The following is a 26,727-nucleotide window of genomic DNA, read 5'->3' as shown; positions in this document are numbered from 1 at the left end:
CAGAGTTGGAATAAGAGATTTCCAGCCGCCGCAGAAATCTCTTGGCGGTTGGCTTCAACATCTCAACGCCAAGACAAGGAGGAAGACGGCCGCTGTGCTCCTCAGTTCTCATCAGCCCTGGGATCCTGTCTGAGGTGCCAGCTGCTGGGTGTGGAGTGCAGGGAGGTTGAAGGGAAAGGAAAAGCACAGGCTGGGATCTCTCTCTACCCCTTGTGGAAAATTGGCTTCAAGGAGCTACCTACCACCTCCTGGGTGGGTTGTGTCCTCAGCCCAGCTCCTTCCAGCGTGATCACGTGGTCCAGTTAAGCAGGCTGGCTGGCTCTTTGGATTTCATTCTCAGCGTGACCAGGCCCGGGGACTTATAGTCATTGTCTGGCGGGGGCTCAAAGCCGTGGCTGCCGAGGGAAGGGGGGAAGCCGTGGATGGAGTACAGGTTGTTGATTCCGGGGTGGTGGTTGGGAGAACCAGAGATGCCCATGAATCTGGTAATGTTCCCATGGGAAGGCGGGTATGGAGACACACAGGGGGAAGGGATGCTCTCGGGGGGCATGAGGCAGGGGCCTGCAGGGCTCCCTGATCCTGCACTTGGCCACAGGTTATTCTGCAGCTGAAACAAGGGAAAACAGAGAGATGAGGCTGGGTTAGCAGCTACTGTCAGGAGGCTGCGCTGTCCCTCCTGCATTCCTGCTGCAGGGAGTGGCATGCAGCTGAGTGCAAATCAGAATTTCCATCCCGAGGCAGGAGAATTTTGCTGTTTCAACATCCCAGTTTAATCTTGAACTGACCTCAAACGAAATGTTCTATTTCCCTTTTTCCTAAAGACTATTTACATTTCGAGTCGGAAGTGTCAAAATGAGTCCATTCAACATTAAGCTGTATTCCTATGTGGGGTGATTTGCCTCTTGGGCTTTGCCATTCGGGTCTGAGGATGACCCCAGTCTCTCCTGGATGGACTACATTTCACATGACACCACTCCACCAGTCGGGAGACAGTGTGGTATCATGGGAGATTGTGCAGAGGTGTATACTCCCTCCTGGCTTTAAAAGGGTTAATGTGGGCCTCAGAGGCAAATTAACCCATCTGGCTGCACCTGCAGGGTGGGCTGGGCCTTTTTTAAGATGAAGCCCAGCTGGGGGTGGAGCTGGGTGGTAACTAAAGAGAGGAAGCCCAGATCAGAAGGGGCAGCAAAGTGAGAGGGAAGAACTGTGCGGTCACTCCCTGGGATTTGAGTGGGGAGAGACTGGAGAGTCAAGAAGGAAGCCCAGAGGGGAAGAGTTGGACCTAGGATCCCTTCCTGCTAGGAGGCTGAGAGCAGGCACAGGGGTATAGCAGGCTCTGGTGATGAGCCCTGATAAAGGGGCAGGAGATCTGGACTTCCAGGGGTCAAGCCCAGGGAGGCATTCCGCTGAGGAACTGAGCAAGGGAAACTTAGGAGGATGGAAGGTCAAGCCCGAGGAGGGCAGAATTTGGTTTAAGTTTGGGATTTATTGAGGGATTCCCGAGGAGAAGCCTGCCCTGAACGAAGAGTGACTTTAGAGAGGCTGTGGGAGAGGACAGCTGAGAGACTACAGTAGGACAAACTCCAGAAGGCAGCAGCAAGGAATCTGAAGGAGCAGACCTTGGCTGATGGGATAGGGTCCCTGGACTGGAACTCAGGATAGAAAGTGGGCCTGGGCTTCCCCCACTAGTCACTGAGGAAGGTGGGGAAGCGCCTGAGAAGGGGATATAGATTCCTGGAAGTCCTGAGAAACAGGTGTATACACCACGTGGCCCAGAGTTGGGGGGCAAAGGCCTTTTGTAAAGACATTGGACTGTCCTGTGCTGAACTATCTGTTCCCCTGGAAAGGGTGGAATTAAAACATGACCTGGCTGGAGGGCAAAGCTGCAAGAAGACAGACCCTGCAGGACAGAAGCAACTCTCGGCAGAGGCGCTAGAGGGAAAAGCATGGCTACACCATGCTCAGCCACAAGGGGGCACTCCAGCAGTGAGTTGACCCTCCTACAGAGATGTCATCTGTCCAGGAAACCTGGCCCATAGGAAAGCATGGGGGAGTCAGGCCTTCTAACTACAATTCCCATGAGGCAATACCCCACAATAGGAAAATGCTGTTTCATGTTGAATTGACCCCAAATAATTTGTCTCCATTTTTCTTAACCAAAAAATTCAGCAAAAAACAAAATTTCCCTGTGGAAAATGTCAATATTGTGGAAACAGCATTTTCCATCAATAAATTGTTCGGAGGGAAAAGGAGCTGTCCATAAATTACATCACACAGTAAAGGGTGGATGGGTCCTTAATTTTCCTCATTTGTTTCAGTTTTGCAAAATGTTACAAGGGCTGGGTGGGGCTCAAAAATCACCAAAAATGGTGTTATGTAATTTATGGACGCAGTTGATGTCTGGTGTTCCCAGGGCATAGGGGAGCCCCAGGGATAACAGCTGCAAAGAGCGGTGGGCTCCTTGCTGCATAACTCCCAAATGCCAGAGCTGCACATTCTTCTGCCCTGGGAGGTAAGACCCGAACCTGTGAGTGCCCTTAACTCCTACCAACTTTGTGTGATCAGGCACCTACTGAGAGGGCAGAGAGCAGAAATCTTAGAGGATCCACTAATTACTGAGTGAAATTCAATGGTAGAAATGGTCTTAAGTGGCCAAGTACTGTCAGCACTGTCTTTCCAATGCCCTAGAGTTCCAGTGTGTTTGGCTACATGCATTTGGCACTAGAAAGCTAGGGGGTCACTCGTAAAATTGATCATGCCCACACTGTCTGGGGCTCCAGAGAGAAATCACCACACTCCCAAAGTCCTGCTCCAGCGTGCACAGGGGTTAGTGTAAAATCTGGGATGGAATTTCTGAGAGGGGCCAGACTTCTCTTTAGTTGACTCTGGCCAGGAGCACTGGTGGACAAGGGAAGTGTCCCTAGGGCGTTAGAAAATAGAACTATGTCAGTAACTGATTTTTTTGTTGTTGTTGTTCCTGGTTAGTTGGTTGAACTGAAAAACAAACCAGAAAAATTGTTTGGGGTCAAATGAAACATTTTGTTTCATTTTGAGGTTTGTTTGTTTTTTAACCTTTTAAAATAATGAATAAAAGTAAAATTCGAAAGAAAACATCATTTTTGCATCAAAAAAATTCATTTAAAAATGTTGAAATGAAACGTTTTGACTTTTTCAGAAGAGTTTGTTTTTTCCGACTGAAACAATTTGGTGAATTTAATACAAAATGATTTAGCCCACCCAAATCTGCATTTTTCAGCAAAAAATGTTTAGTCTGGAAAAATTTCTCCCAGCTGTCTTAGAAATATGAAGGGTGAATGTGAAGGCAGCATCAAATCAGGTATTCTATTGTGTTGATCTCTGGTCTGTGGAGCCAAGTGCATAGGGGATTATTGGGGCAGTGTGAGATTCCCCAGTGAAGTGATGCAAAAGGCTTGGAAATGGGGTGCAATATGCTGTAGCTCTGATCTGCTGCATTATTCTCTGTCGTCTTCTCATTTACATGGTACCAATCTGAAGTAACTGCATTGACTTGAGTAGAGCTAATCTAGATTTACGCCCATGGATGTGAAATCCTAATTTGGCCCAACATGTTCTGATGGGGGTGAGGTCTGACCAATGTTCCTGATTCTGTCTCAATACCTGAGGGTAGTTTTCAGCTCTGGGCAGGACAGAGATGTCGTAGGTGGTTGCAAAGGAATTTCTTGACTCCTGGGTTTTCCCATAACGTTCCCGTTTCCGCCACTTTGCTCTCCGGTTCTGGAACCAAACCTGGGGGAACAGTGCAAATCCCAGGTGACCTGAGACTGTCGATCAACACAGAGATGCTGAAACAGCCAAGGGTCAGACCCAGCAGGGACCCAACTGAAAGTGATCAAGTTTAGACATACCAAAACCTTACAGGGGGCAGGAGATTGGAGACATCCAAGGAATATGGGGCTTATGTTGACATGTGGCTGGGCCTTATAGGCACTGCAGCGTCCGGGGGTTCCACTGGCATATGGGGTTTGGTGTAGCAGACTCCACCACTTTATTAGCACAAAGTTTACTTTGGCTGGTAAGTGGGTTTAGGGGACCCTGCAGTGGAATATGGGGTACTCACATGCATTGGTTCCTATCTGAGTTATAAATGGGTCCATATGGTACATGTGATTTTTAGCAAGGGGATAAAGGCCCTGGCAGGGTGAGCGCTAGGCAAGCTTCCATCTGCCAGTGCACCTTTGTCCTCGCCTGGCACTGCAACTGCTCCATCCCTATTGTTTTCATTTATGGAGACCATTCAGAGCTCTAGATTCTGTGGTGGTCTCCTGGGTTCATTTCTGGTCCCACTCGGGGTTGGTACAAGACCACCAAACACATTTCCACCCGTGACCTGACAAAAGGATTAAGCCCAAGTCTTATCTTAGCCCAGATGAAACCAGCTAGTCCCAGAAAGTCACCTTCCATTGTGGTGTTGGTGATGGGGAGTACAAGCCCCACACCAGGCAAGAAGGGGTTGAAGGAGCAGCTTTGGGCTCAGCCATGCCAACCGTGGAGGAAAGGAGCCTGAAGAGGGAAGAGCTCAGTTGAGAAGGCCCAGGGATGAGGATGGATCTCTCCCCACTAGCTCCCTGCAAGAAGCACCGCGGAGCCAAAGCTAGCAGAGGGTTACTGCAAACGCTGCCTGGAGGATGCTGAGCAGGGCTATGGCTCATCCAGTATCCCCCCAGAGGAAGGACACCAGAGATGTGTTTGGGCTATTTTTGCATTGTCTCTGTGTTACTGTTCCTCCGAGGGCTGGGGGGAAAGGCCTAGACACGGGCCACAGTAGGAAGAAGCCTGAGGAAGAAGGAAGAGGTCAGAAGAAGCAGATCGTGGTCATCTGCTACAGAGGCCTGGGCTGGAACCCAGGCTAGAGGTAGGGGAATCCAATCTCTATAGGTCACCACGGAAAGGCCTGGGCAAGGGTCATAGCGGGCCTAGAGTCAGGCTGGAGCCCTGGCACAAAGCTGCTGGACTGTATTGGACCGGTCTCCCCCTTAACTCAGAAGGGGTGAAACTAGAAATTGACCTGGCTGGAGGGCTGAGTCACGGGACCAAGGGCCACTGTCCAGGGGTGGCTCCAGGCCCCAGCATGCCAAGCACGTGCTTGGGGTGGCAAGTCGCGGGGGGCGCTCTGCCGGTGCCACAAGGACGGCAGGCAGGCTGCCTTTGGCGGCGTGCCTGCAGAGGGTCCACTGGTCCCGTGGTTTCGGCAGACCTCCCACAGGCATTCCTGCTGAGGGTCCGCTGGTCTCGCAGCTTCGGCGGACCTCGTGCAGGCATGCCTGCGGGAGGTCCACCAAAGCCACAGGACCAGCAGACCCTCCCCAGGCATGCCGCCAAAGGCAGCCTGCCTGCCATGCTTGGGGCAGCAAAATGCCTAGTGCCGCCCCTGCCGCTGTCAGACCTAAATGGCTGGTCAGTGAGGCTACAGAGAGGGAAAAACTGCCAACATGAGACCCAGCCACAAGGCAAAGCACTGGCTAGTGAGTCACTTTGTCAAACTGTTCCTTTAAGAGTGTGCACTGTGAGCAGCTGCTTGCTAGTGAGGCATGGGGCCCTTCATCTTGTGGCCAGCAGATCCAATGCTGTGCAGGTCGGCAGTGTCTGAAAGCCTTTACCACGATGTGTCTGGTGGCTGTCGGTTCGGTTCCTAGCTGACAAGCGTCTATAGCACACAAGTAGCCCCCACTACTGTTGCTGTCTCGCTCCCTTGGTGGCAGTCTCAGAGGTTGGTCGTTCCAGTTCATCACTGAGGCTCATCTGTCAGATGGAGTTTGGAGCAAGCTTATGCTTGATGTACCTGCTCTCTGGATAACAAAAGGACTTCAGTCTCCAGGGCTGTCTGCCTTTTAACTGGCACCGAATTCACCTTAAGAAACAACAGCAGAAAGGGGAAAGATCTCCTTTCTCTCTCATAACATACAGAGCACAGGTTGCTGGGGTGACTACTTATTTTATATCCTCATTATGGCCTTGTCTATGCCTACAAATGAAGTTGACCTAGCTCCATCACTCAGGGCTATGAAAAAATTTCACCCCTGATGTGACATAGTTAGCTTGATCTGACCCTCACTGTAGATGCAATGAGGTTGATGGAAGAATTCTTCTGTCCACCTAGCTACTCCCTTGCAGAGAGGTGAATTATTTACAGTGGTGGTAAAACTCTTCCGTAGGAAGCATCCACAATGCTGTAGCTGTGCGACTGTCGTATGGACACACCCTCTGGAAGTAGTCAGATGCTTCATACCAATAGCTGCAGCCTACAAGTGGTTACCACACACACAACCTCCATTCATGCATTCCTGGGTCTCAGATTTCCCCAAGCTGCTTCTATTCTGATGTACTCCAGTACATTAACAATGAGTATATTCACAGGGGAACCACCTGCGGGTTCTCCATCTGATGGTCCAGGCATCACTGTCCTGGGATGTGGTGACGGAGCTAGCCTCAGAAGATGACTGCAGTTTGGTGATATCTAGCAAGAGGCTGGCAGCATGTCTCTGATGGGCTCTAGAGATGCTGAGGTTTCAGTGGGGCTGTCTCAGGCGGTGCCTCTCTGAGGTTGCTAGCACTTTAGTTACCACCTCAAATAACTGCATTAAGGGGAATTTCCCAAGATAGTGTTACAGTTATCTTCACAGGGGCTTGATGCAGGGAATCAATCTCTGCCCTTGGCTATGCAGAAGATCAGACTAGATGGTCATAACGGACTCTGCTAGGCTTAACATCTGAGTCTGTATTTAGGAGGGCTGTTCCTTGGCTGACCTCTTTCTGACTCTTCGCTTATATCGCTAGCTGCAGCACTGGGTGTTAGAGATGGACCCAAGCCCTAATTTGGGATCCAGGTGTCCCTGAACCACTCAGATCCAGATTAGAACTTTCTGACCAGCCCCTAATTGTGTAATAGGCCAAACCAAAACCCTGGGACCAAATTCTGGGCCCTTTCAGATCTGGCCCCCCATGCCCATCTAACAACGTCCCATTCCTTTAAAGTCTACATCCATTTCTGCCCTGAGCTGGCAGGTCACTTCACCCCCCAGTGCCTCAATTTCCCCACCTCTAAAATGGGATTAATGATACTGCCCTCTTCTGTAAAGTGCTTTGAGGTCTCGATGAAAAATGCTGTATAAAAGCTAGGAATTATTATTATTCTGTCCCCAAACCAAACAACCGCAGGCTCCTTTCCATCACACAGATGAGTAAAACTATCTCCAATGCTTGCTTCAACTCTTTCCTTAGTCTCCTACGAAGGCTGCCATCAGGGGATACCACAAGCTTCTCCCCAGAACCCATCGTGCCTCAGAATGTGCTTTCCAGCAAACCCTGTAGCTGTGATGGGCTGGGTGACAAAGTACATCCTGGTGGAGTCCCCGCATATGAGCGCTGGCTCAGGCACAGTGGAATGTTTCAACTCCCTGTCTGCGTCTCTCCGCTGACAGGACATTCTTCCTCACCCAGCATTACATTTGCACACTGGCTCGTCCTCTGCAGTGATATTTAATAACCAGAGCGGCGCGGCTGTGTGGATTCCTGTCCAGATGTGTGTTTGTAGCTCTGAGCGCCAGTCTCTCCTGTTGCTTTTGATCATCACTTGCACTCACTTCATTTTGCACATTCCTGTGGGCATTCCTGCAAGCCAACTTTTCTGGCTTTCCAGTGTGAGACTGAAACCACAGGCCAGCACCTCTGGGGAGCGTTAACCCTGCTGATGTAAAGGGGGTGCCAGGGGAAAGACTGGGCTGTTCCAGGCCGTTTGCCCAGGTCTCCTTCCATTCAGAGACTGGATAAGTTATCCACTCCAGTTCAGTCCCTATGAATGTCCTGGGGATGCCAGTGGTAGAAACCCTTTAGATGGGTTGAAAGGTGCTATACAGCGGCATCTCCAGGCACCAGCGCTCCAAGCACATGCCTGGGGTGGCAAGCCGTGGGGGGTGCCCTGCCAGTCCCTGCGAGGGCGGCTGTCAGGCAGCCTTCGGCAGCTTACCTGCGGGAGGTCTGCCGGTCCTGCGGATTCGGCGGCAATTCGGCAGTGGGTACACCGAAGCCGCGGGACTGGGGACATCCCATAGGCCAGGGCCGGCTTTAGGAAGTGCGGGGCCTGATTCAAATACCCGGCAGCAGTCCGGGTCTTCAGTGGCACTTTGGCGGTGTGTTCTTCACTCGCTCCCGGTCTTCTGTGACACTGAAGGACTCGCCACCGAAATGCCGCCAAAGACCCGGAGCGAGTGAAGGACGCACCGCCAAAGTGCCACCAAAGACCTGGACCACCGCCAGATGAGTAAAAATTAAAAAGTTAGGCTCTCTTCTTTAGGGTGCGGGGCCCTCTTTGGTGTGAGCATGGGGCCCTCTTAGGTGCGAGGCCCGATTTGGGGGAATCAGGGGAATCAGCCTAAAGCCTACTCTGCCGCAGACAAGCTGCTGAATCTGTGAGACCGGGGACATCCCACAGGCAAGCTGCCGAAGGCAGCCTGACTGCCATGCTTGGGGCGGCAAAAAAGCTAGAGTGGTGCTATATAAGTGCAAGATCGTGCTGTTATTAAAAGAAAAACCTTGAACAAGAAGACCAAGGCTTAAACTTTGTTTGCAGAGTTGTTGTAGCCATCTTGGTCCCAGGATATGAGAGAGACGAAGTGGATAGGTGTAGTATCCTTTATTGGACGAACTTTTGTTGTTGAAAGAGACAAGCTTTTGAGCCACACGAAGTTCTTCCTCAGGTCTGGGAAATTTTAAGTTTCACAGCTAAATACAAGATAGAACAGCTCGGTAAGCATAAGCATTTAACGCATGTTGCAAGTGACCGTTCGGGATGAAGTGGGCAATTAACACCTCTACAATCAGAGAACAAAGGAAGGTTAGTGAGTTACGGATTTTTGTAATGAGACCTAAATCCCGTGTCCATGACTTTTAGCATTTTCCAAAGTTATAAATATAAGCTCACAGGCTTGTCTTTGGATGGTGTGCAGGTTTGAGGACAAGGACTGAGAGGTCACCTATAGAGTGGTCGTTTTGTGAAAAGTATTCACCCATAAGTGACAGGGTGTGTTTGTCTCTTATGATTTTTCTGTGTGAGTTCATTTGAGAGCATAGTGGTTGTCTGGTTTCATCCACATAGTTGTTGAGGCATTTGATGCAACTGAGGTATGCTCCATGTTGTGATAGGCATATGAAGGACCCAGAGATTTTGAAAGGTGTGTTGAGGGAGAGGGGGGATTTATCATTGCAGCAGTAGAGAAATGTCTGCAGGTTTTGCATCTGTTATAACAGGATCTAGTGCTGCTTTGACTTGGTGTGTCTTGGTCTGTGGGAAGCTTGCTTCTGATAGTGAGCTTGGTGAGTCTGCGGGTTTTGAAGCCAGAGGAGCGGGTTTAGAGAAGATTTCTTTCAGGATGTGGTCCCCATCGATTAAGGGGTTGTAATTTGACAATACCTTGTAATGGGCTCCAGAAATTGGTCGAGAAGAAGATATTACAGGAGTGGAATGTGGCAGATGTTTAACAGCAGACACTACAGCAATGCTTCTTGGCCTTCTCGGAGAAGAAGTAAAGATGACTTTCAGAGCCATATGAAAATACAGGAGGACTTCAGGGAGACAGACTTGTACCTAGAACCTGCACAACGCCAACCATTTCAGAAAATGAGATGATTGCTCGAGAAAGATCAGTTAGAATGTAACTATCCAGACTGGAATTTGCCCTGGCTGCTGGGATTAACCACCCTCCTCTCAGCCAAAATACCACAATGGGATATTTAATGAGCCCAAATGGCTGTGGCCCCTCGGTTTTCCAAAGCTGGCAGTCCAGTGCCTTATTGCACCAGGCTGAGTTCGTTGCAGAGATAGAAGAAGGAACACCGACACTATGTAAGCATCTCTTGGCAATCTTCCAATCCAAGTACCAACCTGACCTGCCCCTGCTCGGCTTGTACAATCCCAGGTGAAACTATTAGGAGGGAGGCAAAGGTCACTGTGGTTTGTGGAAAGGACCTTGCAGAAATGACCCTGCTCACCTCTCATTCCCTTACCTGAACCCTGGCTTCTGTTAGGTCCGTCCTTAGTGCCAGCTGCTCCCTGGCATACACATCGGGGTAATGGGTTTTCTGGAAGACTTTCTCCAGCTCTTCCAGTTGGAAGGTGCTGAAGGTCGTCCTGTTCCTTCTCTTCTTGTTCTTGTTCTTCTTGGCTAGCTCCATAGTGTCGTTGAGCTCAGGGGAGATGTGCTCCCTCAAGCTGCCCAGAGACGCAGCCGGGGAGCAGCTGAGATCAGGGGCTTCTTCCAGCGGGGCTCTGCAATCTGTGGGCATGGGGTAGTACCCCTGCTCTTTGGCGCTTTTCTCTCTGGCTGCAGTGGGAACACACAGAGCAGTAGGTTAAAGAATCACAGAGCCATGCTGTTGCCCACTGTCCCCACCCCTCAAGCGTTGCTCTCTATGGGTGTGCTAAACTATTTCGGATCCAGGAGCTTGGCTGGTGGCTCTGAATAGATTAATGCGCCCACGTTTTTCCAAGTTCCCCATTAAATACTGAAACAGCACCGCAAGTCTGGGGTGGGTGCAGAGAGATTAGGGCCTGTATCTCTGGGGGAAAATCTCTTCTGTGCCCCATCAGGCAAGAATTAAGCACTCCTGGCAACTGAATGGCTCAGTCTTGGGGCGGGGAAGGCAGGGCTGGTGGAATTTTGTGGATTAAATCGCTAAAAGGGGGAAGACACACAAGGACAAATAGTGGGTCCGAATCCATCTTGCCAACGGTTGCAGCATACCCAGAGGGGAAAGACTACTCCTCTGCTGGGGAATAGATGAAAGCTCAGAGCCAGCGAGTGGGGCCTGGGTTTTCTCCCGGGAGGAGCCAATGAAGGGCTAGGTTTTATACCACCTTTTAAGTTAGTAGCCAGGGACTCAGGAGACCAGAGCTCAGTTCTCTGCTCTGCCACTGACCTCTATGTGTGACCTTAGGCAAGTCAATCAGCCCTGGGTCTCAGGTCCCCTTCTGTCAAATAGAGATAATAGCCCTTAAAGAGCGTGAGGCACTTGGGTACTAAAGTGATGGGAGCCACGTATGTACCTAAAACAGAGAGAGTCTGTTACCTGCATTGGCCTAGAGCACGGTACATGTGCATCTCCTGTCAATTTAACAGATGGGATTAGAATTGGAAAACGTACAGAGAAGGGCAACAGGAATGATCAGGGGATGGAAAAAGCTTCCACATGAGAAAACATTAAAAAGACTGGGACTGTTCAGCTTAGAAGAGAAACGACTCAGGGGAGGATATGAGAGAGGTCTATAAAATCAGGAATGGTGTGGAGAGAGTGAATGGGAAAGTGTTATTTATCCTGTCACATAACACATGAACCAGGGGTCACCCAATGAAATGAATAGGCTGCAGGTTTAAAAGGAAGTACAATTCTTCACGCAACGCACAATCAGTCTGTGAAAGTTGTTGCCGGGGGATGCTGTAAAAGCTAAAAGTATAAGTGGGTTAAAAAAGAATTAGATCAGTTCATGGAGGATTGGTCCATCAATGGCTATTAGCCAGGATGGGCAGGGATGCAACGCCATGCTCTGAATGTCCCTAGCTGCTTGTTTGTCAGAAGCTGGGACTGGACCACAGGCAATGGATCGCTATAATTGCCCAGTCTGTTCATTCCCTCTGAAGCACCTGGTGATGGCCACAGTCAGAAGACAGGATACTGGGCTAGATGGACCATAGGTCTGACCCAGTATGGATGTTCTTATGAATATAGGACAATTATTTATGATCCCCTTGCCTCCAACAGGAATTGAGGGCACAGAGAACCATTCATTCCAGGGCTTGCCCAGCTGTGTGCTGCTGCAGGGGTCTCTGAGTCTTTAGCAGTGGGATGGGTGAGGGATACTGAAGCAGGAGGCCAGGGGTGTGAAATGAAGAGTGAGGGGGGTAGGTGAGATGAATGGAGGCTAGGGAGCAGGATGAATTAGGCAGAATGCACCTGCAAGGCCAGATCCTCAGCAGGCATAAATCAGCAATGGTTTCAATGGATCTGCACTTATTTACACCCACTGAGGATCTGTCCCGAAGCACCAGCAAGATGAAATTGTCCCAGCGTGCCTACTGAGCTTCCCCCAACCCTTTCTTCATCTCCAGGCCAGCTGGACACAATATCTGTCTTGCCACCGATGGAGCAGAATCTTGCCTGGTGTGGCGGCAAACAGACACGCTGTACAACCCTGGCTCATGGAGACAACTCTGTTCTTGCATGCCCTGGGTTTACAGCCCCTGAACTACCGCCGTTGAAAATGTGCTGGAGGCCAGGGGCTCCCCAAAGATCTAAATCTTTCTCTGGAAACTATTTGGAAAGAACTCCCCCATGAAAGCCATCCCAGCGCCTTTGAACGGCACCGCCCTGGGGCGTCCATTTCCCAGCCTGCATCAATTGTTTGAGGAATTGCCTTATAGAAAACAGCCCATGGGGAATCTAGGGCAATATGTTTGTGTTTCATTTTTTCTCCCCACCCCATGTCTGGAATTTGTACTGAAATGTGTTGGAGGGAATAAATCAGAGCCACATACTGAAAGAGGAACTCAGGCTGCCTTTTCCAGCCGCAAGCCAGGAGTGTTCTCTTTCACACGGATTTGGCTGCTGACGGTGACAAGCAGAACACAAGAGGGAACCGCACCAGTGGGGAAGGTCTTCTGGGACCAGCTCCTCAGCGGGTGGAAATTGGCTTTGTAGCCATCAGTGGAATGTTGTTGATTTTCACCAGCCAAGGACCTGGCTCTTGGTCAGAAGCAAAAGTCTAAAATACCAGCATGAGGGAGGCTGCAAAGGGGACAGCAACCAGGCCTGCCTATTCCAGGGAAAGGCTAGTGTGTTGAAGAGTCAGGCCTGGAATGTTCTGGGTGCTGAACCTAGACGACTCTTCAATCCCTGCACTGTTACCAGTGTGGGCAGGCAGAGCTTTCCCAGGTTATTCAGGGCTCTCGGTGGGGCCCACCCTGAAGCTGCAATATCTGCCCATTTAACCTACTCTGTGCCGTTTCATCAAGCTTTGCAGGGCCCGGGACATTTTACCCCATCTGTGCCCCAGGGGAAAGGAGTTAGTAGGAAACTGCTTTCCTCACACCTGGTTCAACTCACCTGCAGGCTATGACTCTCAGCAGGTGAAAATGGGATAAAGGGGCCCAGGGGAGGAAGAGGACCTGGTCTCAGCAGCTGTGGAAGCCATGGAAGTTGGGGCTGGGGATACACAGAGGAAGCCCTGGGGTTGAAGTTCCTGTCCTGGTTTCATTCTAGGGAATGTTTTTCCTTTCTAGTGGGATCCAGCCTTCCGGGATTTCTTCTCCACACCATGGTCTCTTTCTCCAGCAGATGGGGCACCAGGGCGCAGAGTTTTAACTGACCCGTGCTTGCTTTCTTGATATTGGGCCTGATCCTGCACCACTGGGGGCAAATGCGGATTTGGGTCGTGGGCTTCAGTGATGTCAGGATCAGGCCCAGTATTCTTTGGTTATCTGGGTCTCGTATAGGTTGAATGGGATGGACCCTGGTTCCTGTATAAACTGTATGGGATTGATCCTGTACAGACTGAATGGGACAGACCGTTGATCATGTATAGGCTGTATGGGATAGATTGAATGGAACAGAACCTTGACCCTGTATAGATTGTGTGGGATGACCCGGTATCCTGTATAGACTGTATGGGATGGATCCCGTGTAAACTGAATGGGACAGACCCTTGAGCCTGTATCGATTGTGTGGGACAACCTGGTATCCTGTACGGATTGAATGGGAGGGTCCCTGGATCCTGTATAGACTGTGCGGGACGGATCCTGTACAAGAGTCCGGTCTGGTGCCTGGTTCCTTCCTTGCGGACTATCCCTATTCAGTCTCAGTGCTTTGTTTTTTAGCTGGGCTCACACAGGACTCAGCCAAGGGGAGGGGGGTGCTGCAAGGTGGCCGCTGGCCCTAGGGTTAGCCGCAGAACAGCCTGGCTGAGCAGCTTGGAGCGAAGGGGCGGGAGAGAAAGTTCCTTTCAAATATCTGCTGGAAAGTGATTGACCCCAGCCCGCTCCGAACCATCTAAGCAGAAAGTTTACCCTGAAATACTGCACGAGATTCATTTAACTGACCCATTGTAGCCTTTTTCTGTCTTTTCTTGCTCCTTTCCCCTTCTCTTCTTTTTCTCTCTCATCGCTTCTCTCTTCCTTTCCTGGCTTGTCAGCGGCTGGTTTGTTCATTCCGTTCTCAGCACCCTGCCCAAATTCCCATTTCTTTCCTCTACCTAATTTAACAAATCAAGGGCATCCGAGAGTTTCTGGAGAACTAGAATGGCCTTCCAGGGTCCGAATTTACACCAACCAGATCCAGGGTCGGGATCTTGCACCTAAACCTGAAAAGGGAAGGTCGACTCTTTCGTTTAATTCGATGTCTTGAATCAGTTTACAAAACTCGATCGATCGGAATTCGTGCACTTAACTCTCTGATAGGAACCCAGCGCCTTCCCTTTTTCTCCTTCCTCTTCAACGGTTTCTAATTCGAATCGGCTCCTTCTCTCCCCGGACTAGGAAGTGGGTTTATTTAGGGATTTTTTCCCCTTAATTAAACCAATTTGGGGTTTATCCCAACAGCCGAATCTGAGTCAGTTTGTTTTGATTAATTCCCACCACGGGAAATATTTTCTCTGGAGGAGACAAGAAGACACTTCAGAGATCTTTCTCGCCTTTCTCCACAGCTATGTTTACCTAACTATTTCAAATAAATAGCTACAGATATAGCAATGAAATTAGATACCTGGGATGGCTAAAAGTAAAGGTAACGGCTTTTCTCCATTTTATTTCCCAAGGTAGGGTCAGAGGCAAACATTCATGAGATAAAATTTAAAAATGCCCTTAGCTGAGATTCTATTTATAAATTCAGAACGAGGGGATGACCCCCAACTGTTATGTAAAGAGATGGGAGATTGTTCTGTTGGGCAGGGAAAGATGCTTGGGCTGAACTGATACCAAAAATTAGGTTCATGCGGTGATGCCTTCCCCCACAAAATCTGATCAACAAAACGATCCTGCCGGTTTTCTTCAGCTGCCTCTATTTAACATGCATCCCATCGTCATGGGATCTGCGGGTTTATACACAGCAACATACTCTAAATCAATCAATCAATCGGCTAAAAGAAAAAGGAAGGAGGAAGGGTAATAAAAAAAATCACAGATGAGAGAAGTGGCTAGATCGTGCTAGAGGTTTCTCCTTGTGTGTTCGATGGGATATCTGACCCGGAAAAGACAGACACGCTGTGAAGCTGGCAGCGTTAGCCGCTGGGGAACAACTGCACAATTCTTGGGTTAAAGTGGAAAAACTTGGAGACTATTATTCAAGGGATGGGGGCAAGAAAGAAACTCTTCCGCCGTGATGGGGGTGGGGAAGGGAATGTGATCAGCTGCACAGGAAGTGTGAGACGGCCCTGTATAGGCAGCCATCAGCGCGGTATCTGGGCGCATAAGAGACCTCGACCTGCCCACATCTAGCCTGTGAACTAACCAGGCATCAAACCTTGTCAGTTTCACCTAGTCAGTTTCTCATGACTACTGAATTCCTTCCTTGGCCGAAGCAACAATCAGAGAGGGTTTTTGTTGTTGTACGTCCCACCCAATCTCATGGGTGGCTGGGAAAATAAACGGAGCAGAAAAGTCATCAGGGGCTGAATGATTTCTGCCCAGGACTCTTGTGGGCGCTGGAGCTTTGCGTCTGTCCTTGCTAAATGCCAGGGACAGCTGTAATTCCCCGACTTGCTTTTGTACCAAAAAGATAAGCAAAGAAGCCACCACGCATGAGAGAGATCAGCTCTGGGGACAACTAGGAGAGCAGAAAGCAGGAGACTCTCAAACTTTCTCAATCTGCCTCACTTTAAATCGCTCGCTTGTCCCTCCGCACTGGAGGGCCCGTTTCTGCCCCCCCTCCCCCGGGCCCTCCTCAGCGGCAAACCCCAGCGAGCCTGGGCAGAGGATTCGCCTCTACCAGAAACTTCCCCCGTTTTAAAGGGGGAGCTGAGAACATGATTTGGGGGCTCAGCGTTGCAACCGCTGGATAAAGCTCTGACTACAGTTGTCTCCTTACAGCGGGGAGGGGGCTGCCATTTGTCTTCCATCCGGAACTTTTCTCTCCTGCCCCGTTTGTGGTACCTGTTTCCCCTTTCTCAGGGGCAGAGTTGTTTACACAGCCCGCTGCCTGCGAGTCTACAGGAGTCCTTCCATTCCAACTGCTTCTAATTAAGCTCAAACTGTGTTTTTTATCAGGAGGGCTAGATTCAAAGGGTGCAGACCTGAAGGGCCACGTAGTAAATAGTTTCCTACAGCTGACCCTGTCTCGCAGGGAAGGAAATCAAGGGCTGGGGATTGCCGCACATTTGCCTTTAAGAACTAAATGTTTCAAGACAGTCCATTGGAGACTCGCGGAAAGATTCCTCCCCGCCAGAATTTATGTTGTGCTTAGAGAAGCACGGGGGTCTTTCATTTCAGGGCTGAGATTTTAGTAATCCTCACCTAGGCTAACTTAGGAGGTAAGTGTCAGGGTGTTAAGTGAGTCCGATGAAAGAGAAGGCGGAAAGGACAGTAAAATGAAACAGATTTAGTGTGCACTTGGGATCAATGTGAAACATACAGACGGAGAGCTGCCTTTCGCAGAGAAGTGCCCCTGTCTATAAATCAGCAGCTGGAAATATTTTCACTGAACCATTTTCCCCCCACGAAAATTGATTTTTTTTAACTGAAACTAAAATGATCATGCGAAATGTTAGTTTGGGTTAAAAGAAATCTGCTTGGGCTCCCCCCCCATGAGAAACCCCTTACTGAAACTTTTGTTTTCAAATACCCGCCCCCAGTTTTTGCTTTATCAAAAACAAGAAAAATCCCCCCAAATGATCAAATTAAATTAAAATGTCTCGTTTTGTTTGATTATTTTTTTGGTGGAAAAAAAAATCAGCATTTTTGACCAGCACTAATAGCTACCTAATCTATCTATCATTTGAGATGGATCGCTACGCGTACACATGTATAGATAAATGAAAGTGTGGGCACACAATAAAAGATCAAATCCAAATAAAATTCAGCCGGAGCAATGACAGCATTTTGACTCTATAAACACGAACTAACCTCTACTTAGAATACAAGGAAATTTCTGCCTTTGCATGAGCCATAAATTATTTTCTGCTGAAGAATTATTTATCCCTTTACATATATTTGGTTGGCTTTAGACCGAGAGAGATTGAGGCTTTACAGAATTGTATGTGTAGATGTGATATAAATATGGACAGACATTCCTACACGGAAATACATAATATATAGACGTACATAGAGGTTTGAAATTAATTCAGCCGCTGAAAAATCGTTTCTAAATAGCGGAGCCGCAGAAACGGGAAGGTTTATATCCAAAATATTGGCACTGCTCTTCCAAATGGGATTCGAATGGTCTCTGATTTGCATGGATGTCTTTTAGACGCACAGATGCTAGATCCTACAGCAAGTAACTCATTCTACGCTAGGAGAGAGTGTTGATTTGTGAAGTTTATAGCCCTAGGCGAGCATACAACGCAAGGAGAAAACGCAGACTGAAATACTTGCTTCTCTGGCCCAAAGAACGGGGCTCTCCTCCCCAGCTTTGCGGATCAGCGTGGGGACAATAAGTCCGAGCCGCTTTTGTATTTTGCAGACTCTAGGTCGGCGGGGAGCGGCTCCTGCTCCTCCGCTTCGGGCCTGATAAACGAGCTTTAATGAAAGATTCAACAAATGCCCCGTTTTCTTCCTTTGATTTCAGCAGCGGGGCCAGGATCTATGACTGGGCCCCGGGGATGGGAAACGGGCTTTAAAACTCATCTGAAGGGGAAAGCATTTACTGGGGGGCTGTAGGAATTGCAGGTAGGGCAGGCTGGGTAGACGTGTGGGAACCCAACAACACTGACACACCTGACGCAATCTCAGGGCAGTCCTTTCGGTAAGATGTAGAAGTATGATTTGATTTTATTACGCTGCATTTTCACCGCGATCTAACCGTTGGAACTCACTGCCACTTTAATAATAACAATAACTGATCATTAACCGTTGGAACTCACAGCCACTTTTTAAGCACAACAGTAATTAATAAGTGACAGTGAAGTCCAGAGGTTATTTAAAGGTGAAAATGGAGTGATAGAATAAGGGTTGAAACTCATGGCTGATGTTTTGTTATTCGATTATTTTAACATCAGTGCAATAGTCATTGTTATAATTAATTAGCATTTGATTATTATTATATTGGATAATGATTTTAGCAGTGTAATATTTTGTTTATTTATTCTGTTCTTATTTTCCTGCTGTCAAAAGCATCCTCAAAGTTCGTTGTGTTGGTAGGTATCATTATATTATCTGTTATTTGCCCTTTATTAGGTTGCACTGGTAGCATTACTGTCCATAGAGTATTATCCTTCATGTATAGAGTGTTTGTGTTTTGTCAGTTTCAAGTCTGGTTATTTTTAAGAGCTAGGTATTAGTAAATAATAATAGGATAAAAACAATCCTATCGTAGATTAGATGATTATCCCCCAGCGGTGTGTTTTGGCTTGCACACTGGTAGGCTTGGATTCCTCATTATCTAACGCTATAGATCACCAGGCATTAATATCCAGAATGGTTTTCAGGCCAAAGGATCCGAAGGGGCTTTGCAGATTTTCAAAGCATTAGAACGCCGTTTAGTCGTCTTCCGTGTTTTAACCTCTCTCTGCCCGAATCCTCTTGGGCAGTAAGCTGAGCGTATAAAGAGAGGGATTTTCAATGGAGCCCCAAATGCCTATTATCCGGGGAAAAGACAAGGCCACAGACGCAAGTAACGAATTGGCAGAACAGGAAAGTAGCTTCTCTTCTCTCGACAGCTTAGTGCGATTGCCAAGAAGCGTGGAACTTTTATAAACTTTTACAACCCACCCCGCCTCCCGCCTCAGCTTTCCCCATTCTTTATTTTTTGCACTGATTTCCCCCCGTCTCCTTTTGCCCTGCTCAGCTCCTGGAAGGGCCCTCTTTGCTGGTGGAGAAAATCATTGCGCTAAAAAAAAAAAGCAGCGCCCGGGTTCACACAGGCTGCGGTGAAATCCTGACTGCATCGAAGCCGATGGTAAAAATCCCATTGACTCCAGGGGAGCCAGGATTTGACCCCATAAGGCTTCTTATTCCCATAACCTTCAATAACAGTTTGCTTGGCTGAGCGAGGAAGACACAAGGGGTTTATTACATGGGAACAAAGGACCAGCAATCGCCGTCCAGTTCCTTCCAACAGTTTTCAGTAGAAATTATAGGCACTGTACGTCTATAGATGTACACTATTCCTTTCTTATTTCTCCGGGTAAAGCCCGCGCCAACACGGCCAGATTCTCAAAGAAGTCCGAACACCTACTCGCTTTGCCCACTGTTTCATTGACTTCAACGGAGCGATTCGCCAAATCTGACCCTGTGCTGCTGAAGTCAATGGGAACTTTGTGACGCGGGGGCCGGGGCTGTCCTATGATGGAGAGATTCTGCCCTCGCTGAAGTCAATGGCCAAACTCTCGGTTGATTTCACTGGGATCAGGATTTCACCCGTTGCGTGTAAAATTAAGCACGTGCGTAAGTCTCTGCGCACGGGCAGCTAGTAGGAGCGCAATCCCTATTGAATTTCGATAATATTTGGCTGCATGATTTATGCAGCTTTGCAAATCACAGATGATTATCATGATGATAATAAACCCCAGTACGTTCACACATTTACTGTTAAGCACCATTTTGATCATGGTGATGCTTAACAGTGGAATAGTAAAGAATTTAGGCTAACCTGGCTGCTGCCCTGGGTCCATAAAACGAAAACTGACCTCTCGATATATGATCTAGCTCATTTCGCCTTGTTAAATCATAGGCAACATTCGGTCACCAAAAGACATGTCTCTATTTTCCTTTGTTTCCCAATATACCTTTTGCCAATTTTAAAATTGCGCAGCACATTGGGGGCGGAGGGGAACCTTTTGTGTCTATGACCGATTATTTTTAAAATCCAACAAATATGTAAACATTTAGCTCGACAGATAAAAAGGAAAGAAAATCACCATTCAGGGATAGATAACTAGAATTAAATATAAAGATGAAAGAAAGAACTTTTCCAGCATGTCAGGAAGGGCTTTTAAAAATAGTTTAGACATTTTAAAAAGTGAATTTTAAAACACACAAATAAAGAAATGAAAAAGAAACAATTGAAGTCCGCACAATATGGAGAAAAAAATACTTTTGCTTCAGTTCCTTCGATTTCCCAGCTAGCTGATTACAGAATAAACGCCTGGACTGTATAGAAGCCAAATAGAAAAAGACAAAAGAAAGAAGAATAATCCAGAAATAATATGTAAAATATCTTTCTTTGCAATGCTTTTTCTAAAAAGTATACCTTAATAAATTGAGTAAGTTTGATCCCCTGAGGATTATAAAATTTGGTGCTTGCAATGCTAAGGAGAATCGGTGGAGAACATAGCTCTCCTGGGAGTATTAGGGGGAATTTCTGCGAACTGCCAAACAAAGTTTATTTTTCAATTTTAACTTCAAATACATCCCCTGTTCCTCTGCCACGCATCCCCCCATCCCCTTTCAAACTAGCGGTGGAAATTTGCAACTTGTTCGGAGATCCCTTTGAAACCCCGACCTGGTAGGTCTGACTCAGGGTTGGCTTCAACGGGAGATTTGCCTGGGGATGCAGGATGGACTCTTTAACCGAATGAAAAGAGGAGAAAACGGGACAGTTCTACCATGCGGGGGGGGGGGTGGGGGACAGATTGCACATGTTCATATGAGCTGCTTATTGCTCTAGAAAGCAATGAGAGAAAAGCGTAGAACCTTTGTATAGTGCCTGAAATACAATCACTTGGCTCCGAGGGAAAACGCAAAAAAAAAAAAAGAAGCATGAGAGAAAGAGAGAGAGAGAGATGAAAGAAAGGAACATACAAGGAAAGAAAAAAAGAGGCGTACAAAAAAGAAACAAAGAACGAAAGAAAGAAACTTACAAGGAAGGGAGGAGAGAAAGAAAGAGAAAGAACGAACGGAGGACAAGAAAGATGAGGAGATAGCGATAAGAAAGAAACGCATACAAGAAAGAACGAGGCAGACATACAAGAAAGAGAAACGAGAGGAAGAAACAGCTCAGAAAAGAGAGACAAGATAGAAGGAAAAAAACAGCCATACAAGAAGGAAAGAAAGAGAGAGAGAGAGAGAAGGGAAGCGCTGTCCCAGGACGGAAGGGGAGAGCGGAGAAACAGATGGCCTCGCGTTCAATAAAAGGCTCTCCCAGCCCAGGAGTGGCCCTGGAGCACCGTTCAGGGGGATTGGTTCAGGTCACACAGTCCCCCTCTCGCCAAGTCCTGCTGCCCCAGCTCTGGCCCTCGGTGCTTGAGCGCAAGGCCACCTTAGCTCCCAGCACGGCCCATTCGTACCCACTCCTGGCTGTTCCGGCCCCCGGGAGGCCAGTGCAGGTCCCGGACCCCCCTTTACCTTCGGCCACGGCCCGGTAGAAAGCCTTCTCGTTGACAGACAGCGCGTGGTGGCCCGGGCTGGGGGCCTCCAGGTATTTGTGGGCCACTTTCTCCTGGGCTGGAGGGTAAGTGTCCGGGTAGCGGCCCGGCCTGGGGCTGAGCCGCTGCTGCTGCGAGGGAAGCGGGTGATGCTGAGCGGGGGTCGGTAGCTCCTGGTTTCCCTGGAAGATGCGCCGCTGCAGGCCTGGAGCTGGGGGGGCTTTGCCTGCGGGAGGTGGCGGGGGTGCGGTCGGGCAGAAGGAAAGGCAGCCCTGCGCCTCCATGGCTGGCAGATAACCGGGCTGCGGGGACTCAGCTGCGGCGCTCATTTTGAGCCCAGAGTGGGGAGGGATAGCACCCCCCCCCCCCGGAAAACTCGGCTCAGCCTGACTAAACCACTAGGGATCCAGTCACGTGTGTCTCCCATCAAGTTTATTAACCCTTTAATCCCAGTCCAGCCCCTTGGGCTAATAGAGAGAGACCAGGACTCCCCCTGGGCCTGTCCTGCCTTCCCTATACAGCCCGGTGGTCCTTATTACAGCCCGCACGTGTGGGAACTCAGTGCTCCACCGCTTTCCCTTAGCTTTCCTGGGACTGGCTGGAAATGTGCGGCCCAGTCACCCGCGCCAGGTCTGTCTTTGTTTAACCCTTCATCCCAGCACAGGAAAGCACCCAGAGCTCCCAGCAGCTTTCCCTTTCAAAGGTATCTGCTGGATTTGGCTGGAAGAGCTGGGCTGAGGGTCCCGTTATGACTTTCTCTGGGCTCGTGTCAGCGGCTGGTGTTTTAATTCCACGATCATTTTTTTTTGTTTATTTAATTAACAGACGCCAATAACCGAACCAGCTTCTGCTTGGCTCCGCTCCACTGGATCTCGGAGATGAGATTTTTGGCTTTTCTTCCCCACATCTCCCCTTGTCCTTTGAGTCAATCAGACCAATTTTCTTTCAGCTCACTTGCACATAATTAGCCTCCTGGTTTAGCTAATCTACGTAGTAGATATTCTAACCGACTAGCTCACGTGCATATGGCACACACAAGCTAGATGGAGATGCTCTGGTATAGTGTCTCTCTCACACAGTCTATGAAGCAGATGCCTATGGGAAGCGCTTGCATTATTCCACATTGTATGCGGCAGGTACAGAGAGGATTGCGGTCCCAATGAGAAAATATCATTTGCAGAATTAGTTCTTTTTCAAGGGGGAAAAACAGCAAAACAACCCAGTGGTTTGTGGAATTTTATTTCAGAGGGGCCCAGCGGCGAAGCTCCTTCCTCTACCTGGAGCGACTGAAATTGCCCCCCAGTCTGTCCACTGTGCCTTAAGGGGCGCATTGTGTGATGCAATTGACACGATCTACGAGGGACGCGGACACAGGTAAATCACCCGCTCCCATTCCCCGACTGCCGCACCGGCCCTCGCACGAGACACAGCCGGGGAGCGCCCTGAAACAGACACCAGGGCTTGCAAAATGGGGACCGGCTGGGAGCGGGGAAGACGGAGATCGGAGGAGGACAAATGCTTCCTTTAAACTCCATCAGGGACACGCTGGTCCTTGCCTTGAGGGCGGCTCCCTCCTGTGCCCTCTTCAGGCTGCGGGCGAACTCTTGGTCCCGTTTCAGTCACTGCCATGGGCTCCCAGGGAGCCCGAATTTCCCCCGGCGCCTGTGCTTACCCCACACATTCGCGGGGCAGGTGAGAAGTCGAGTTAATCCTCCCCTAGGCACATTTCTTCTTTGCCGAGGGCGATCTGTTTTAGCCAGGGCCTCTGCCTGGCCCGCACTGCCCATTCGGTGCGCTCCGCAGGCAGCAATCGCCGGCCTGTCTGGCTTCGCTGTATTCGATATGTTGATAGCCTGCTTCCCTTACGGGGTCACGGTCTTCCTGGGACAGGCTCCGCTGGGCTGGGGAAGGCTGAGTTCAAGGCTGAGTGTCTGGTTTTCAGTTTTCACTGCAACCCTAACCGTCTGTCTCCTGTTTGATTCCGAACAAGATACAGTTTGGAAAGTGAATCCCTGAGAGTAAAAGAGACTCGCCCCCTAAAATTTCAGGGTTTAAAAGGTAAAAAACCTGCCTTGATATGAACAAAAAGCCAAACAACCAATGCTCACCAAAACAAACGCCAGCCAAACATCCCCCGACTAACCAATCAGCCAGAAATAATAATACTAATTCATAATATAAAAAGAAACACAGAACTTCCCAAGGAAACAAATACAAATCGTGCCAACAAAACAAAAATATTCTCCCAATCCAAACACCCAGACACGAAAATCAAACCAAATAAAGAAAAAAAACCCAAATGGAGAGACATCCAACCAACAAAACAAACACTTTTTGTTATATGTACAGCGCCGAGCGTGACAGATCCATTGACTGGCTCCCAGGAGCAGCTATTGCAATACAATACATTTCTTCTTCTTCTTCTTCTTCTTCCAAAGTTCTCCAAATCCCCCCCTCAAAGAACATCAAGAAAGAAAAAAAGAGAGGAAAAAATGATCATCAAAAGCAGTTCAACCAGAACAAGAAACAACACCCCACACTGCTGTTTTCTTCCCCCATTTTATAAACATCAGGTTCTGATCTTCCAGTCCAAGCCGGCATTCAAATGCTTGTTGGGAGAAAGGGCAAACGCCTGTGAGCAAGGATGAGTAATGGTTGCAGGACAATAAGCTTCAGGTGTCTGGGGGTGCGGGATGCTCTTGCACATTGCTCACTAGTCTTGGGGAAAAACACAAATCAAAGCGCTGACACCAACGTGAAAGAAGCAGGTGGGGGGAGGGGAGGAATGCAGCTCCTTACACACTCTGAGAGGCGGGAAGGGAAATATTTGCCTGACTCAACTGCGGCAAAAAGTCTTGTGTTAATTACACCTGGAGGGAAGGATATGTGCTCTGCTGGCCATGTGTCTGTGCCTTTAGCCCATTGAAGTCAATGGAAAAGCATGCCACTGACTTCAACAGGACTTTGACTCAGGCCCTGTGCTGGTACCAGGGGCTGGGCCAGGCCCTTAGCAGGGAGCTGAGAACAGGTGGGCTAGACAGGCAGGGGTTGGAATCCAGGTTCCTCATAAACCAGAGAATATAATGTGTATTTATAGTTTCATAGGCATTACAGGGTTAATAGGGTAGTTACAGCACTGTAAACACAAACAGCTGAAGGATGTAGTGAAACATGGCCTGGTCTACATTTTAAACAGACTGGCGTAGCTATGTGTCGGTCAGGGGGTGAGAAAGCCAGGTAAGTGGCAGAGCTAGTGGTTGGGAGGTGGTGCTAGGGGCTAGGCCAGTGTGAGTATACAACACAGGCTCTGTAGTGTAGCCCTGGCCTAAAGCAGAAGAAATGAATAAAGAATAGCTGGGGTACAACAGAGGTAACACACTCGTACTTAGATCCCAGGCAATCTTATTGAAGCCCACTGTGATAGGTAGAGGCAGCATTAGGGTCTGAGCCCGCAAGCCTCCCACAAGTGAGTCATCTTTACTCAGGTGAGTGGACCCGGTAAGTAAGGGTCCTAAGAACCTTCTGTAAGAGATTTGGAGAGTTAAAACTCAGCCTCAGCACAGCACTTCAGCATGTGAATCAAGTCCAGGGTGTGCTTTAGCGCTTTGCTGAATTGGGGCCTGTGTTAAGGAGCGTCAGTGAGAAATAGATAGAGTGCATGAGCTTTGGGTGTGAGGTATTAGATCTAGAGATACTTTCCTGAAAGGCTTTAAATAGTATCTTTCTATCTATCTAATCTTCCAGTAAAATATAGCTGCTGGAAGAAAGAGTTTTATATTTATTTTTTACTTGACATATATTTAACTCTCCAAATACTTTTTCTATTTCATCCATTATTACCCACTTAACTTTCCAAGCTGGATTCCTTCACAACAGCTATAGTTTCAGAGATTTCCCCCACCTCCTGTCCTGTGTTATAAATCATTGCTAAATGGGAAGGCTCCTGGCAACAAATCATTACGTATTTTTAAACCTAGTATAACTCCTATCTAGCCTTATTGGTTTGAATGAATGCTTCAAAGGGTTTACTGCTAGTATTTAAAGCTCTTTATTAACAATCTACATATGGAAGTGCCTTTTGCATCTATGGGTTCCTCACAGAAACCTGTGATCAGAGGGATTGGATTGAGACTGTCCAGGATTACAGCAGAATATTGTGTGTCTGTGTGTGTCTACGTAAGGAGGGATGGCAAAGGGGGAGGGTTGGTGAGGTGCTTTCTTTTAGGACTGGAGGATCTGGCATTCTCTCGCCTATAAATCAGAGCACATTTTTAGAGAGACAGGTGGGTGAGGTCATATCTTTTAGGAAACTGGTCCAATAAAACATATGACCTCACCCACCTTGTTTCTCTAATATCCTGGGACCAACATGGCTACAGCAACACTGCATAGAGCACAGTTTGGTCTGGTTTTCCATTTTCATTTTGCCATATGTGTGTTTGTTCTGGTGTGCACCAAAGCTGCCATGGTTTGGAGGACTGAGCCGAGGCTGGGAACCAGGGCTCCTGGGTTCTTGTCCTGCTCTCTCTCACTGGCCTTGGATGATTTGTTTAGCAGGGAGAATGATACTTTATCTGTCTCATGGGTGTGCTGGGGGTTAAATAAATGAATGTTTGTAAAGCGCTTTGAGCTCAGCTGCAAGGGGACCCTGGCCAAGCAGAGAGAGTGAGGACCGCTCTCCAGGCAGGGAGGCCTGGGTAGGATCCTGCTCAAAGAGGGAAGAGACTGGGAGACCCAGAGGTGAGGTTAGGAAGTGGCCCAGCAAAAACTGCAATGCATGTAAAAGAGCTGACTTAGGTGTGCAGCACAAGGTCAGAACCCAGAGTACAGAGCGGGATTGGATTCCCCCACCGGCCCCAAGGAAGGGGCAGCAATGGTTGTCAAGCCCAGCAACGGGGGTCAGGCTGACCCAAGGACTGACTGAAGGCAGAAGGGTTTGTTTTGTATTAAAGACATTTTGGAGATTTGTAGTTTGGAACACAGTGACCCAGGAAAAGGTGGACTAAAGACAATGACTTGGCTGGTGGACTGAGTCACTGGATGAGTTACGGACAGAGAAACCACCTCCAGAGCCACAGTGACTGTCAGCAGGGGTGCTGAGCCCCACAAGAGAGCTGATGCTGTGCCTGGCCACGAAGGGGTGCTGAGTGGTGAGTAGACCTCTATACCCTGAGTGAGAAGGGCAAAGA

The 26,727-nt window shown here is 48.6% G+C and overlaps 1 protein-coding gene across 1 annotated transcript; it reads right to left on the bottom strand.

Moving 5' to 3' along the window:
• Nucleotides 1-289: 289 nt before the first annotated feature.
• Nucleotides 290-21,822, bottom strand: ALX3 (ALX homeobox 3). Its single transcript, XM_032795599.2, has 4 exons — nucleotides 21,519-21,822; nucleotides 10,042-10,358; nucleotides 3,640-3,768; nucleotides 290-607 (listed from the first exon to the last, which is right to left on the bottom strand). Exons 1-4 carry the CDS (start codon nucleotides 21,820-21,822, stop codon nucleotides 290-292), a joined length of 1,068 nt encoding a protein of 355 aa, XP_032651490.1.
• Between the last annotated feature and the right edge of the window lie 4,905 nt (nucleotides 21,823-26,727).

This window comes from Chelonoidis abingdonii, chromosome 4 (genome assembly GCF_003597395.2).
Source record: "Chelonoidis abingdonii isolate Lonesome George chromosome 4, CheloAbing_2.0, whole genome shotgun sequence".
Lineage (NCBI taxonomy): Eukaryota > Metazoa > Chordata > Testudines > Testudinidae > Chelonoidis > Chelonoidis abingdonii.
This window is presented reverse-complemented; position numbering and strand designations above follow the sequence as displayed.